The 14,630-nt window shown below is 43.1% G+C and overlaps 1 protein-coding gene across 1 annotated transcript in view; it reads right to left on the bottom strand.

Annotated features, from left to right (window-relative positions):
• cenpp (centromere protein P) overlaps positions 1 to 14,630 on the bottom strand; it is a 287,161-nt gene that overhangs the window by 233,899 nt on the left and 38,632 nt on the right. The window contains exon 6 of the mRNA XM_055648278.1: positions 276 to 372. Coding sequence (XP_055504253.1) covers positions 276 to 372 — 97 coding nt within the window. The remainder of the gene's footprint in view (positions 1 to 275; positions 373 to 14,630) is intronic.

Genomic DNA, 14,630 nt, shown 5'->3' with positions numbered 1-14,630 from the left:
TTCAATGTCGAATGGGGAAAATAATTCAATACTATGAGGAGGGACCTTCACGCAGATATTTGATTTCATACATTCAGAAATTAATACAACTAAACTGCAAGGACTAAGGGGCAAATCAATTTGAAATAGCATTGTTGCAAATATCTATGTACATTGAGCACGCACATGAATGTTTCTTTTGTCTATGTGCATAACTGCTTGCAAATTCTGAGACTTCATTGATTCCAGCAAATTATTGCAATACATTGAAGAGAAACAGGAAGAAACTATCCTACCTTGAAATGTCTGAAAGTAACTTGGCGATATTCATACCATTTTGCAAAGATTGAAAAAGTTCTGAAAAACATCAGGAGGTTCTTCCTTTCTTCAGTTCTACAAAAAAATGTAGTTATATTTAAAAATGGTAGCAAAATCGAAATGGAGTTTCAAACTAAATGACAACACAATGCTGTGCTAAAATTCAGTGCCCACCCAAACAAGTTACAGCAAAAGAAAATCAAAACAAAATTACAAACACCGGAAATAGGAAATTAAAAAAAGGAAAAACGCATGGAAAAACTCAGCAGGTTAAATGGCATCTGTGGAAGGAGAAACAATTCAAGTTTCAAATGTGGGAGGTTTTTAACACTATACAGAATGGGAAGCAATGAAATATTCGAAGTATAACATTTATTTATACAGCAATGTTAACATAAAACATCTCAAGTTACTTCACAGTAATTGAAAAGAAAAGAAAAAGAGCAGATGCTGGAATTCTTAACTAAAAACTGAAATTTATAGAAAAATTCAGTAAATTGGGCATCACCTGCGAGAGAAACAGAATAATTGTTTCAATTTAAAGATCCTACATCAGAACTGGGAAAGAAATAATACAAGTAGTTTTATGTTTTGGAGTGGGAAGAGGATTTGAGGTAAGGACAAAGGGACCATTTGTGAACGAGTGAGTAGAAATATACGTAGTGTACAGAGCCAACTGTGAATAGATAAATGAGGGGAGTTTTGGAGTGAGGTGCATTAATATTATTCACATATCAGCCATATTAAGAACTTTTGGTATCCAGTGAGATTGCATCGACTTTGAACAAAATCTCTTGGTAACCTAGTCATAGAATTCGTTAAGATTGGCCAAGTGAGTCACATTTTAAATTATGTAAGAAGGAACTGCAGATGCTGGTTTAAACCGAAGATAGACACAAAAAGCTAGAGTAACTCAGCGGGTCAGGCAGCATCTCTGGAGAGAAGGAATGGGTGATGTTTCAGAAGAAGGGTCTCGACCCAAAACGTCACCCATTCCTTCTCTCCAGTTGCTGCCTGTCCTGCTGAGTTACTCCAGTTTTTTGTGTCTATCTTCATTTTAAATTATGTTGTTTTCCCAAAATTAGGCTATCCGATCTGTTATTCCTTTTACATTTTATTTCTTCTTAAACAATTACGGTACTCATGGAATGTGAAGACCACTGCCAATGTCAACATTTGTTTTCAATTTCCAACTGTCCCTGGCATTAGGAGGAAATGACAAGTTAACCAAATAGTTGGCTCTTTTGTCACACATAGACCAGTCCGGTTAAGGAGGCAGATTTTGTTCCCTGAAGACTATGAGTAAACCCAGATGAGTTTTTAGAACAATGCCATATGGTTATTGGTAGTAGAAAACAACGTTTTTCACTGTGCCTCAGTATATGTGACAACAATAAAACAATAAACTCGGTGGGTTGAAGAGCTCGTATCCATGCTGCATCTCTAATCTAAACTAAAACCAAATTCTGGACACTATATTACGGGAAGGATATAAAAACTTTGGAGAAAGTGCAATATGTTGCCAGGATTAGCTTATTAGCTGAAAGGATACATTGGACAAACTTGATTTATTTTCTCTGGAGCATGTTTGGGTGATGATGTAATGGAACTACATTAAATTACAAGAGGAATATATAGGGTCCAATTTCTCCAGGGTGGAAATGTTAAATATGAGAGGGCATAGATTTAAGGTGCAAGGGGAAATCCTGGGAGGTGGTGCAAACAGATATGCCAGCAGTATTTAAGAGATATTTAGGCAGGCACATGAAGAGGCAGGGGGTGGAGGGATACAGGCCATGTTCAAGCAGATGGGATTAGTTTAGGTTAGCATCATGGTTGGCACAGATATCAAGGCTGGAAGGGCCTGTTCCTCCGTTTTGCTGTTCTATGTTGTCACTGCAAACACATTGACTTAAGATACCACCGGACAGCTGCAATAAATATACCATCCAATATTCAAAATCACAATAGACAGATCAGAACTGGGCAATGTATGGGATCTCTGGAAATCTGTGATATAAATGGGTAGTTTTATTTTTTAATTTTCTTTCCAAATGAGCCTACGACTGCATATTCCAAAAAGGGATGATGCTCAACTGAGTTATTATAGAGGAAACAATACACTTCAATATGTAACAAAATATAGCAACATAAATAACCTGCGGGTTCTGTGAATTTTCTAAATACATGATGTAATTAAAGTTAAAAATAACCGTTTACCCGGAACTGAGGCACCACCATGCAGCACATGGTGGTACTAGGCACTAGGCTGGTACAGCTACTGCCTCACATACGAGACCCTGGCTCAATCCTGACCATACATGTCACATGTGTAAAGTTTGCAAACTCTCCCTGTGGCCTGTAGGTTTCTCACCCCGTCCCAATTACATGTGGGTAGGTCAGGTAATGCACAAATAAAATAAAAAAGCAAATTTCTTCACCAACTTACAAAAAATCTTCTAGGCAGCAGAATTTTTATAACTTATAAACAAGAATATGTGAAACAAATTTTGAAGAAAAGTTTATCATCTCAAGTAGAGTAGGTGATTTTCTTTCCCTGCAAAGAATAATCAATTGCAAATGGTAGAATACAACTCAGAATAAACTAATTGCAGAAACAAAGATAGAAATTTAAAAAGAATCAAAGGAAAGAATGCCAACTATATCCTGTACAAAAAGCTTAATAATTAAGGGGAATAGTCAGGAGAATAGACACAATTCTCTGTTGCAACGATGGAGAGTCTTGAACGCTGTGTTGCCTGGCTAGTGCCCGGGTTCAGGACATCTCATCTGACCTGAAGAGAAATTTGTAGTGGGAGGATAAAGATCTAGTAGTCGTGGTCCATGTTGGTACCAATGACATAGGTAGAACAAGGAAAGAGGTTCTGCTGAGGGAATTTGACCTTCTAGGAATAAATTAAAAAGCAGAAGCAAAGAGGTAATAATCCCTGTGGGAGAAGTGGGTTTGAATTTGTAGGTCATTGGTATCAGTATTGGCGAAGGAGGGAGCTATTCCGATGGGATGGACTCCACCTGAACCCTGTTGGAACCAGGGTGCCGCCAAACCGCAGAGCTTGGGCCGTGAATAAGGTTTTAAACTAAATAGTGGGGGGTGGGTGCAACAAATTGGAAATGTATGGATGAAGTTAAAAGTAAGGGGAACGCAGAAGAGGTCACTGAAGTCTCCAGTCAGAGGACAGAAAGTTTAAAAAAGGATCAATATGTAAAGAGGGGTGAATAAAAGTGTTATATCTGAAAGCACACATTATACAGAACTAGGAGGGTGAGCTTATAGCGCAGTTAGAAATTGGTAGATATGACATTGTGGGCATCACAGTGACGAGACTGAAAGAGGATCAGAGTTGGGAGCTGAATATCCAAGCTGAATACACATCCTATTGAAAAGACAGGCAAGTGGGCAAAGGGCTCTGCCGGTAAGGAATGAAATTCAATCTTTAGCAATCCTTGTGCGTGCGTACATTGAGCAAATATTCAACCTACAGTTTGAGAGGGAGAAGATTAAATGGGATGTGTCAGTTATACTGTTGAGTAAAGGGAACTACAGAGGCATGAGGGAGGAGCTGGCAAAAATTCATTGGAAAGGGATTGTAGTAGAAAGGACAGTGGAGCAGCAATGGCCGGAGTTTCTGGGACCGGGAATCACAAAATCTTTCATCCCATAGAGGAAGAAAGTTTCTCATGGGAGAATGAGGCAACCATGGATGACAAAGGAAGTCAAATATAGCGTACAAGTCAATGACAAGGCATATAATATTGCAAAGATTAATGGAAAGCTAGAGGACTGGAAGATTTGGAAACCAACAGAAGGTAATTAAAAAGGCAATAAGGGGAGAAAAGAAGAAATATGAAGGTAAGCTAGCAATTAATATAAAAGAGGATACCAAAAGTTTCCTCAGATATATAAAAAGTAAAATTGGACTGTTAGCAAATGATGCTGGCGAAGTAATAGTGGGGAATAAAGAAATGGCATACAAATTGAATAGTTTTTTGTGTCAGTCTTCATAGACTTCATGACATGAAGACACCAGCAACATACCAGAAACTGAAGAAAGTCAGGGGCAAAAGTTAGTGGAGCTGTTATTACTATGGATAAGGTACTTGGGAAGCTGAAAGGTCAGAAGGTGAATACGTCAGCTGGACCAGATGGACTACACCCCAGGGTTCTGAAAGAGGTAGCTTTGGAGTTTTGGAGGCAGTAGTAGTGATCTTTCAAGAATCATTAGAGTCAGGAGTGGTCCCAGTGGACTGGAAAATTACAAATTTTACTGCACTGTTCAAGAAGGAAGTGAGGCAAAAGAAGGGAAATTATAGTCCGGCTATTTCTATATGGGGAGAGGATTCAGAAACCGGAAGTGCAATGTTACAGGATTCCCAAAAGGTTAATTTGCAGGCTAAACTAGGAATGAGGATGGCAAATGCTCTGTTAGCATTCATTTTGAGAGGAATGGTAAATTGGATTAGTAAGTATGCAGATGATACTAAGATAGGTGGTGTTGTGGATAATGAAGTAGTTTTTCAAAGTCTACAGAGAGATTTAGGCCATTTGGAAGAGTGGGCTGAAAGATGGCAGATGGAGTTTAATGCTGATAAGTGTGAGGTGCTACATCTTGGCAGGACAAATCAAAATAGGACGTACATGGTAAATGGTAGCGAATTGAGGAATGCAGTTGAACAGAGGGATCTAGGAATAACTGTGCATAGTTCCCTGAAGGTGGAATCTCATGTAGATAGGGTGGTAAAGAAAGCTTTTGGTGTGCTGGCCTTTATAAATCAGAACATTGAGTATAGAAGTTGGTATGTAATGTTAAAATTGTACAAGACATTGGTGAGGCCAATTCTGGAGTATGGTGTACAATTTTGGTCGCCTAATTATAGGAAGGATGTCAACAAAATAGAGAGAGTACAGAGGAGATTTACTAGAATGTTGCCTGGGTTTCAGCAACTAAGTTACAGAGAAAGGTTGACCAAGTTAGGTCTTTATTCTTTGGAGCGCAGAAGGTTAAGGGGGGACTTGATAGAGGTCTTTAAAATGATGAGTGGGATAGACAGAGTTGACATGGATAAGCTTTTCCCACTGAGAGTAGGGAAGATTCAAACAAGGGGACATGACTTGAGAATTAAGGGACAGAAGTTTAGGGGTAACATGAGGGGGAACTTCTTTACTCAGAGAGTGGTAGCTGTATGGAATGAGCTTCCAGTGGAAGTGGTGGAGGCAGGTTGGATTTTATCATTTAAAAATAAATTGGATAGGTATATGGATGGGAAAGGAATGGAGGGTTATGGTTTGAGTGCAGGTAGATGGGATTAGGGGAAAATAAGTGTTTGGCATGGACTTGAAGGGCGAGATGGCCTGTTTTCCATGCTGTCATTGTTATATGATTATATGAATAAAATATAAAAGCAGGCATGTAATGCTGAGGCTCTATAGGGCACTGGTCAGACCGCATTGTCATTTTTGGTAGAATTATGTTGGTAGACTTATTCTGGAATCACATCTGCCTCTGATCCTTGTCCTTAAGTGGCAGTACAGGTCACAAGTTTAGAAAGTGCTTTCAGAGGTCATTAAGTTGTTGCAGTGCATTTTGTAAACAGTTCAGCCACAAAGTAGTTTTTGAGGTAAAGTTTAAAAGATTTAAAGGTGCCAATCATACTGGCTGCGCTGGCCTGGATAGTGGTGAGATTTATGAAAGTGTGTCAGAAGCTTTGGCGATTCACATGTGACAAAATGTGGAGCCTCTAATTTCTAATTGCCATAATGTGTGGTTAGGGTTCTAGCCTATGCTCAGCCACAAGATGTCGATTACATTGGATTTATCAAACTTAATGCTTATGTTGGTGACTAGCAATAAGAGGTATTTAGATAATGTCTTGTTGGCCACTATCGGGCTTCTCGTGTGCTGTTTGCCATCTATCAGCCTATACCCGAATACTCTACAAGACATGGTGCATGCAGTCAAGGGCGGTTTTATTTTCTGACTACCGGTAATTAAGAATATTGAATTCCGTGGAATTAGGGAAAATTAACAACAAAGGCTGGAACTACTTCAGTAGTATTTTGCACAGATCAGATCATGGACTATTTTCAGTCTGTTTTCAACAGTGTTCTCCAAGGGCAAGTTTTGGTTCCATTCCTTTTTTGTTATAAAATATTAGAGACAGGTGTCTGGAGTATTTTATTATATTTTGTTAACACCCAAAAGGTAATTCATGTTTTTTCATTTATTTTAAAGAGGTCAATTGCAGACTTCAATTGTACAGAGATTTTTTAAAGTTTAAAGTGTTCCTCTTGGAACAGAAAAAAATAAAGAGAAATGAAATTCTTCTGTGCACGGAGTAACAAACCGTTTTTGTTAGTTGTGATTTCCCCTCATAATCTGTCCAGGAGCAAAAAAATGGGATGTTTTTTCCTGGCAACATTACATGTGCAGCCCACTCCAGCTGTGAGTTGCCAGCTGCAATGTACATATTACTTCTTAAAATAATGTCCGCCTATATTGCAAATGTTATGTTAAAAAGAATTAGCTGTGCCAAGTTGAAAAAATGCAAAATTAGTAAAATATGAGTCTTTTCTTCACAAATATAGAAGTGAAATGTTATATTGACAAAGATTATAATAATTTACTTGAAACATCAGATTGAGTAAAAGAACAGTCGTGATGGCCAAAAAATTCTCGTTTACCTATCTACATTTAAGTTTTTCAGAAAATATATCTGCACAGATCTTGATAATCATGAGTGTCTTATAACAAATTACACGTGACATGCACATCCCCATTTTTTTGACACCGTTCTTTATCAGACATTAATGCTTTAAGTGATTTACCAAAACCAACAACATTTCCCTCACCACTCCTTCAATTTCAATTTCCTTCCGCCTTAAGGCGGATTGGAATTTAGTTGTAAAAACACTCAGGCTATTCCTTGGTTGAGAATTAGCAAGAAAAGCAAGTTGAAAATATGGCAAAATATTGCAATAGCAATTCCCAGCTCGCACTCGTTTTTTACATAGCTACATGACTTTGACCATATAGGAACTTAACATAAAGAAGATGCTTATTTATGTCTTAAGTCAATGGCCATGTTTCATGTGCAAGTGTCAGCAGTTCTAGAAAGTGCAAGTCTTTTCTTCACAAACATTTACCAGTAATGTAGCAGGGTGTCACTCGCGCAACTGGTAGAGTTGCTATCTCACAGTGCCAGAGACCTAGCTTCAACCCTGACCTTGGGTGTGGTTTATGACCACATGGGTTTCATTGCGATGCACCAATTTCCTTCCACATCCCATAAACATACAGGTTTGTAGATCACTTGGCCTCAATAAATTATCCCTACTGTGTAGGGAGTGGATGCAAAAGTGGGATAACATAGAATTAGTGTGATGGTCAGAGCAGACTCGGTGAGCCGCAGGGCCTGTTTCCAGGTGGTACTTTTCAATCAATGAAAATAAAGTCAACAATGAAGAAAGTCACATTCAGGTTTAATGCTTTACTCGTGTAATGGCATCAAACTTGCTGGGAACCTCTTTTAGGCCAGTCAAGGTATACTACATTACAGTGATCAATTGTAATTGCTTGCCAGCTTCCTATTGCAAGTGGTATCCAAGAGCAGAGCCTAACTCAAATGATGAGCTCCATAGTTAAAACAAATTATAAACAAAATCCTTCTTTCAGAGGTTGGACTCAATAGATCATCAAGACAAGACACGAGACATTTATTTGTCACATGTACCAATTGGTACAGTGAAATGTGTTGTCACCATCCAGTCTTACAAATAAAAAAGAGCACAGAACACGATAGTCTTTAATATAGACAACCCCACACAGCGGAATCAAAGTTTCATAGAAAACATAGAAAATAGGTGCAGGAGTAGGCCATTTGGCCCTTCGAGCCTGCACCGCCATTCAATATGATCATGGCTGATCATCCAACTCAGTATCCTGTACCTGCCTTCTCTCCATACTCCCTGATCCCTTTAGCCACAAGGGCCACATCTAACTCCCTCTTAAATATAGCCACTGAACTGGCCTCAACTACATTCTGTGGCAGAGAATTCCAGAGATTCACCACTCTCTCTGTAAAAAATGTTTTTCTCATCTCAGTCCAAAAAGATTTCCCCTTTATCCTTAAACTGTGACCCCTTGCTCTGGACTTCCCCAACATCGGGAACAATCTTCCTGCACCTAGCCTGTCTAACCCCTTAAGAATGTTGTAAGTTTCTATAAGATCCCCCCTCAATCTTCTAAATTCTAGCGAGTACAAGCCGAGTCTATCCAATCTTTCTTCATATGAAAGTCCTGACATCCCAGGAATCAGTCTGGTGAACCTTCTCTGTACTCCCTCCATGGCAAGAATGTCCTTCCTCAGATTAGGAGACCAAAACTTACGCAATACTCCAGGTGTGGTCTCACCAAGACCCTGTACAACTGCAGTAGAACTTCCCTGCTCCTATACTCAAATCCTTTTGCTATGAATGCTAACATACCATTCGCTTTCTTCACTGCCTGCTGCACCTGCATGCCTACTTTCAATGACAGGTGTACCATGACACCCAGGTCTTGTTGCATCTCCCCTTCTCGTTGCATTTTCCACTGTGAGGGAAGGCACCGAAGTTCAGTCACCCTCATATGCTGTTCACCCGTGGTTGGGGGGGGGCTCCCGAACCCCTCGCTGTCACCGCTACGGGCGGCCGAATGTTCAGGCCTGCTCACCGGATGATGGAATTCCGACGTTGGAATGGGAGAACATTCTCAGCGGCTTGGACTTCCGGTCGTTGAAGCAGCAGGCCCGATACTCCGGAACTTCAAACGACGATCCAGGTAAGGCATCGCCCGCTCCGTGGTGAATTCAGTGCTGCACCGCTGCTGAAGCTTTGGTCCGGTCCCCGGCAGGAAAGGCCATGCCAATCCTGTTGGTAGGCCGCAGGGGGGGTGGGGCGAAGATGAGACTCGGAGAATAGTCATATCCTCGCCAGGAAGTGACTGAGAAACGGTTTCTCCCTTACCCTACCCCCCTCCCCCACATAGAAATACAATACAATACAATTTATTTGTCACTGGAACCTCATAGAGGCTCAAATGAAATGTTGTTTCTGCAGTCATACACACAAGAAAAAAAGACCCAAGACACAATACAATTTACACAAACATCCATCACAGCGCATCTCCTTCTCACTGTGATGGAAGGCAAAAAAACGTATCTCTCCCCTGCACTCCCCATTCCCCTCCCAATGTCAAAGTCACAGCCCCCGGCGGGCGATGGTAATTGTCCCGTGGCCATTAACGCCGCACCGGGTGATGCAAGGCCGCGCTCCGGGTCTTGGTGTTGTTGGTGCCCCCGGCGGGCGCTATCAAAGTCCCGCAGCCGTTGAAGCCGCACCGGGCGATGTCCGGCCCTGCTCCAGGTACTCTTCGACCCCGCGACTCGGGCGGGTGAAGTCGTCGCTGCAGAAGCCCCGAAAAGCGGTCTCCCAGCAGGGACCTGCGGGCTCCCGGTGTTACCGTCTACCGGACCTGCGGTAAGCCTCCGAATCCCCGGGGTCGGGTTGCAGCAGCGCGCCACCACAGCTTCACCCGCTCCGGACGCGGCCAGCTCCACGATGGTACGTAAGTCCGCAGCTCCGCGACTGGAGCCCCAGGTCGTTCCTGCTGGAGGCCGCTCCACGTTGCAGCCCCAACGACAACGGAGACCCGACAGGGAAAAGGTCGGGTTCTCCGTGCAGGGGAAAGATTTTAAAAAGTCCCCCCCCCCCCCCCACCCACACACACACACACACATACACAAAAAAATAAATAAAAACTACATTCAAACGGGACATAAAATAACAAAAAGACAGACGCACTGCAGAGGCCGCTGCGACGTGAGTCGCGCCGCCCACTAATAAAATACTAAAAAAATCCTCCAAAACATACTTTTTAAACAAACTAAAAATTTAAAAAGATAGAAAAACAGACAGACTGTAGGCAGAGGCTGCCATCAATGCTGCGCCCCTAGTGGCAAATCAGTCATTGTTATTTGACACTAGCAGTGCACTGAAGCCTATTATTCACATGATTGGGGTCAGAAGCAGGAGACAAACATGGCATTTAATTTAATGAGGAAAGATGTTGATTTTTTTTAAATTAGCATTTGGGGAAAGATTGGGAGCAAGAAGCAAGCTGTGCAGTTGCTGACAGGAGCAAGATATTAAGTGGAAGTCTGGCAACATGGTTGAGGAGAAATAATATACATTTAAAAATTCGAAAATCCAAGCAGGAGATGGGTGGAGGGATTTGGAGTGGGATTGATGTGGGTTTGGAGACAGCTGTGGTTCAGGGAGGGTTGTTTTATTAGAGTCTGGACACAACAATGCAGCCAAGTAGTTTTTACCTTGCAGGCCTCAAAGTTTGGCAGTGTGCTCAACAGAGCACACACAAGAGGAAAACGTGATCTGTGTTCCCTTGCCCTGAACAGGGAAAGACGTCACCCTAAGAGTCCCTCATAAAGAAATTGCATACAAAGTGCAAAGTTGAATTTTCCAAGTAACATGAAATGGCACAGAAATAGCTATTTGAGTCTCACTCGAGAGGAAAAAAGTCAATGATGCAGTGCTGATAAAACAGCTGCAGACAATTGAATTTCCAGGCAACTGGCATTTAGGTAAAGTCATTGAATAAATGGCAAATACAGTATCCACTGGACATACTTTATTTCTGTACCCCCTTTCAGAGCTAATAAATCAATGACAATCAATGTGCTCTTCAAGCAGAGCACATAATACAGGTGCACAACCTTTTATCCGGTGTTCCGGAAACCGAAAAACTCCGAAAACCGGCCATTTTTTCCAGGATGTCGTCTGCGCACCAAAGCTCGCGTTTGGCGCCAAACTTGACCCGAAACGACCCACGGTCAATCCAGGTCTGTACTACTTTAGCGGCTGCCTCCTCCCCCCGAGGGGAGACACTCATCTGTAAATCATTGCTTAAATGTTAGTCAGTTAAAAAAAGGGGTAAACTTTAATTCAACCTGATGCAGTGCTGAGTAAGCTCCGCAACTGTGGCCGGTGGGGCAGCGGGCGGCGCCGGTTGTAAAATCGGCGCTCTGCTTTAATAACTTAGTCCCCTACCTGGTCGGAGAGGCGGGGAGCGGTCAATGCCTTACAGCTGCAGTAGACAATTGAATTTCCAGGCAACTGGCATTTAGGCGAGGCGCTCCAAAGTCCAGCTCCGCGAATTGGGAGTCGGCGGCGTAAATGGCAAATACAGTATCCTTACTGGCGGCAAGCTACTTTATTTCTGCTACCCCGCAGCCAGGGGTAGAGAGCTAATAAAGCTCCAACCTCGCCGCCCGCGGACACTCTTCAAGCTCCGCGAGAGGGTGTCGCCGAATATAGGGGACTAATGCCCCCTTCACCCCTACTGGGGAACATCAATGCCCTCCAAACTAACTGACTAAAAATCATTCTTTCTCCCTCAACTAAAGCCGCCCGCGCTACCTCCTAATGAGAAACATCTTCCTCATCTGTCCGGTCCGCAAGTGTGATATCCAATAAAAGACTAACTTGGGAAATCAATCCCATCTCCAAAAATCTTCTTTCTCGCAACTAACAAATTCTGAGAAACATTGTTCAGCTTGGGCTTGTGATAGCTTAAAACCAACTTTGGGAACATTTTGCGACTTGTTCTCACTTCTTATTTTTTGAATAATAGCTTAAACCACACATTTCTTCATTTTTTGAATGTGTGACATTCATCGTCATGTGTGACCCAACCACTGCATTAAGTGGGATAGATCCATAACAAATTAATAGCTCAAAATTAGGCCGACATGAGGCCCAACCTATCCCTCTCTTTTTTCTCCAAAAGAGCAGCTATTTTTTAATCCATCATTTGTAAAATAGCATCAAGCAATATCATCTTGGAGATCAGATATAACAATAATCTAGTTGTTTTACTTGGTCAATTAGACCAAGGAGATGATTGTTGACTTTCAAGGAGGAAGGCCGCAGATCCACAAACCTGTCTTTGCCGACGGGTCGGTGGTGGAGAGTCAACAACTTCAAGTTCCTGGGCGTGCATATCTCTGAAGATTTGTCCTGGACCCAGCACATTGATGGAATCATAAAGAAAGCCCATCAGTGTTTCTACTTTCTCAGAGTCCATCACGAGTACTGAACTCCCTGCCTTCTTCTTGGTTTCTTGGTCCTCCAAAATATTCCAAATGGAATTTAAACTGGAGGTGGTGAAGAGAGGGCTTAAGCTAGAAAGGGTTATTGGGATGAAAGAGCTACTTTAAATTTAGTTGCATCTGGTTGGGTAACTATAGTTGGGTGGAGATTATTCCATGCTTTAATTGTGCGGGGGAAGAACAAATTGCTGTAAACATCTGTCTTTGTAGCTGGGATCACAAATTGGATCGAATGCCCTTGTCTGCTCCTAATTGGTTTGGGTTTGGTGTAGGTCTTGTAATCTATGTCGAACTGACCATTTAACATCTTGTAAAAACAGGTCAAATGGTGAGCTTCACGTCTGTCTTGGAGAGAGTTCCACCCCAGAGAATTCAGAAGTTTGGTGACACTCGCTTCTCTCTCATAGGTGTTAGTAACAAATCGAGCTGCCTGTCTTTGGACACGTTCGATGGAAGAAATGTTTTTATTTGTGTATGGGTCCCATGCTGCAACTGCGTAGTCCAAATGAGGTCTAACGAGGATGAAGTATAGCTTCTCCTTGACAGAAGTTGAACAATTATGAAAGTTACGCCTCAGAAAGTTTAGGACACCTGTTGCTTTCACCGTTGCATGATGAGTCTGACCATTCCAACGCAGATCATTCTGCAATTTGATGCCAAGATACTTGGTTTGTTTGCTTCAAAGGGATCTAAAGAAGGTGCTGCCTCAAAAAGGCAGCCAGCATCATCAAGGACCCACACCATCCTGGCCACGCTGTTATTTTATTCCTACCATTAGAAAGAAGATGTAGGAGTCTGAAAATCGTGACTTCCAGGTTCAGGAACGGCTTCTTTCCAACAACTAACAAGCTATTTTACTTCGGAGTCACGTGAGTGACTACATGAAGAACCCGCTCAGTGCGCAGGCGCGGCATTAACGCCAGCAGTGCAACAGCGGCGGCAGCTGGAGTCAGGCTCTCCAGCTGCAGTTTAAAAACGGACCGTCAGGTGAGTATATCGAACAGGAGAAAAAATTCACGGAAGGAGAGTTGAGTGCGACCAAAAATGAGTTCACGCCAAAAACGACTCTCAAAGAGAACTGCCCCCTGCCCGACTCCACCAGAGGAGGGTTCAATATCAGGGCGGCAGCCACAGGCGGCAGGACCGCTCTTGGAGCGCTCCGCTATCCCCGAGGCCGAGCCAAGCCCAGTGCCGCTAATACCTGAACAGCGGACAGGGAGGAAAGCCACCAGGAAAACAAGCCGGCTGGTCATTTCCGATTCGTCGGAGGGGGAAATGTCTCCACCAAAACGGAGGAGAGACAGCCGCCTGAGCTGTATTCAACAGCTCCTGGAGCAAATACTCCAGCGAGATACGCAACCAGAGCATTCTCACGGAGGTAGGTCAGTTGCCTCCTCTACAGTGTCTTGTGCACTGCCCTCTGCTCCCTCATTATTAGAGGCTAGCACAGGTGACCAGGGCTGGGCTGGTCTGCAACAGGGGCTGGCGGACGAGTTCGGGAGAATGCAAGGGGAGCAGGAGCACGAAGAGCTGCTGGGTGTCGTGGACCGCTATGCAGCAACCCCACGTGCAGGAAGATCGCTGGAACCAAAGATGGCGGCCAGCACAAACCACCTCTCCAACAAGGCCTTACAGGAGAAAGTCCTTTTGGAAGCCTTGGAGGAATACACAGCACCAGATAACTGTGAGGCACTCAAGGTAAAGAGTGTGAATAACCAAATTTGGAGGCAGCTGGGGCAACAGATTCGGAACCAGGAATTAAAACTGCAGCGGATCCTAAGGCTCCTGACGTCGGCCATCACGGCCTTTGCTCGTTCCACGGAACACATAGATATGGATACCTGCCAACAGGATGTGCTAGCACTGATGTGCAACACACAATTCGAGATTAACAATCTCCGGCGGGACAACATAAGACCTGCCCTCAATCCCAAATTTGCGGGGTTATGCAAAACCCCTACAGCAGAAACAGACGCACTGCTATTTGGGAAAGACCTCAACAAGAGATTGAAGGACATGGAAGAGGCAGCAAAATCTTTTGGCCTCATGAGGGCAGGCCCGGGAACGAGCAGGACAACGCATCCGACACCCAGCCGGCAGCACCCCTCGGCATCCACCAGTCGACGTCCACAACCAGGGACTGGTGAAAG

The sequence above is a fragment of the Leucoraja erinacea genome, chromosome 16 (genome assembly GCF_028641065.1).
Source record: "Leucoraja erinacea ecotype New England chromosome 16, Leri_hhj_1, whole genome shotgun sequence".
In the NCBI taxonomy this organism is placed as follows: Eukaryota; Metazoa; Chordata; class Chondrichthyes; order Rajiformes; family Rajidae; genus Leucoraja; species Leucoraja erinaceus.
The sequence above is the reverse complement of the archived record's forward strand: the minus strand, read 5'-3'. Positions and strand labels throughout refer to the sequence as shown.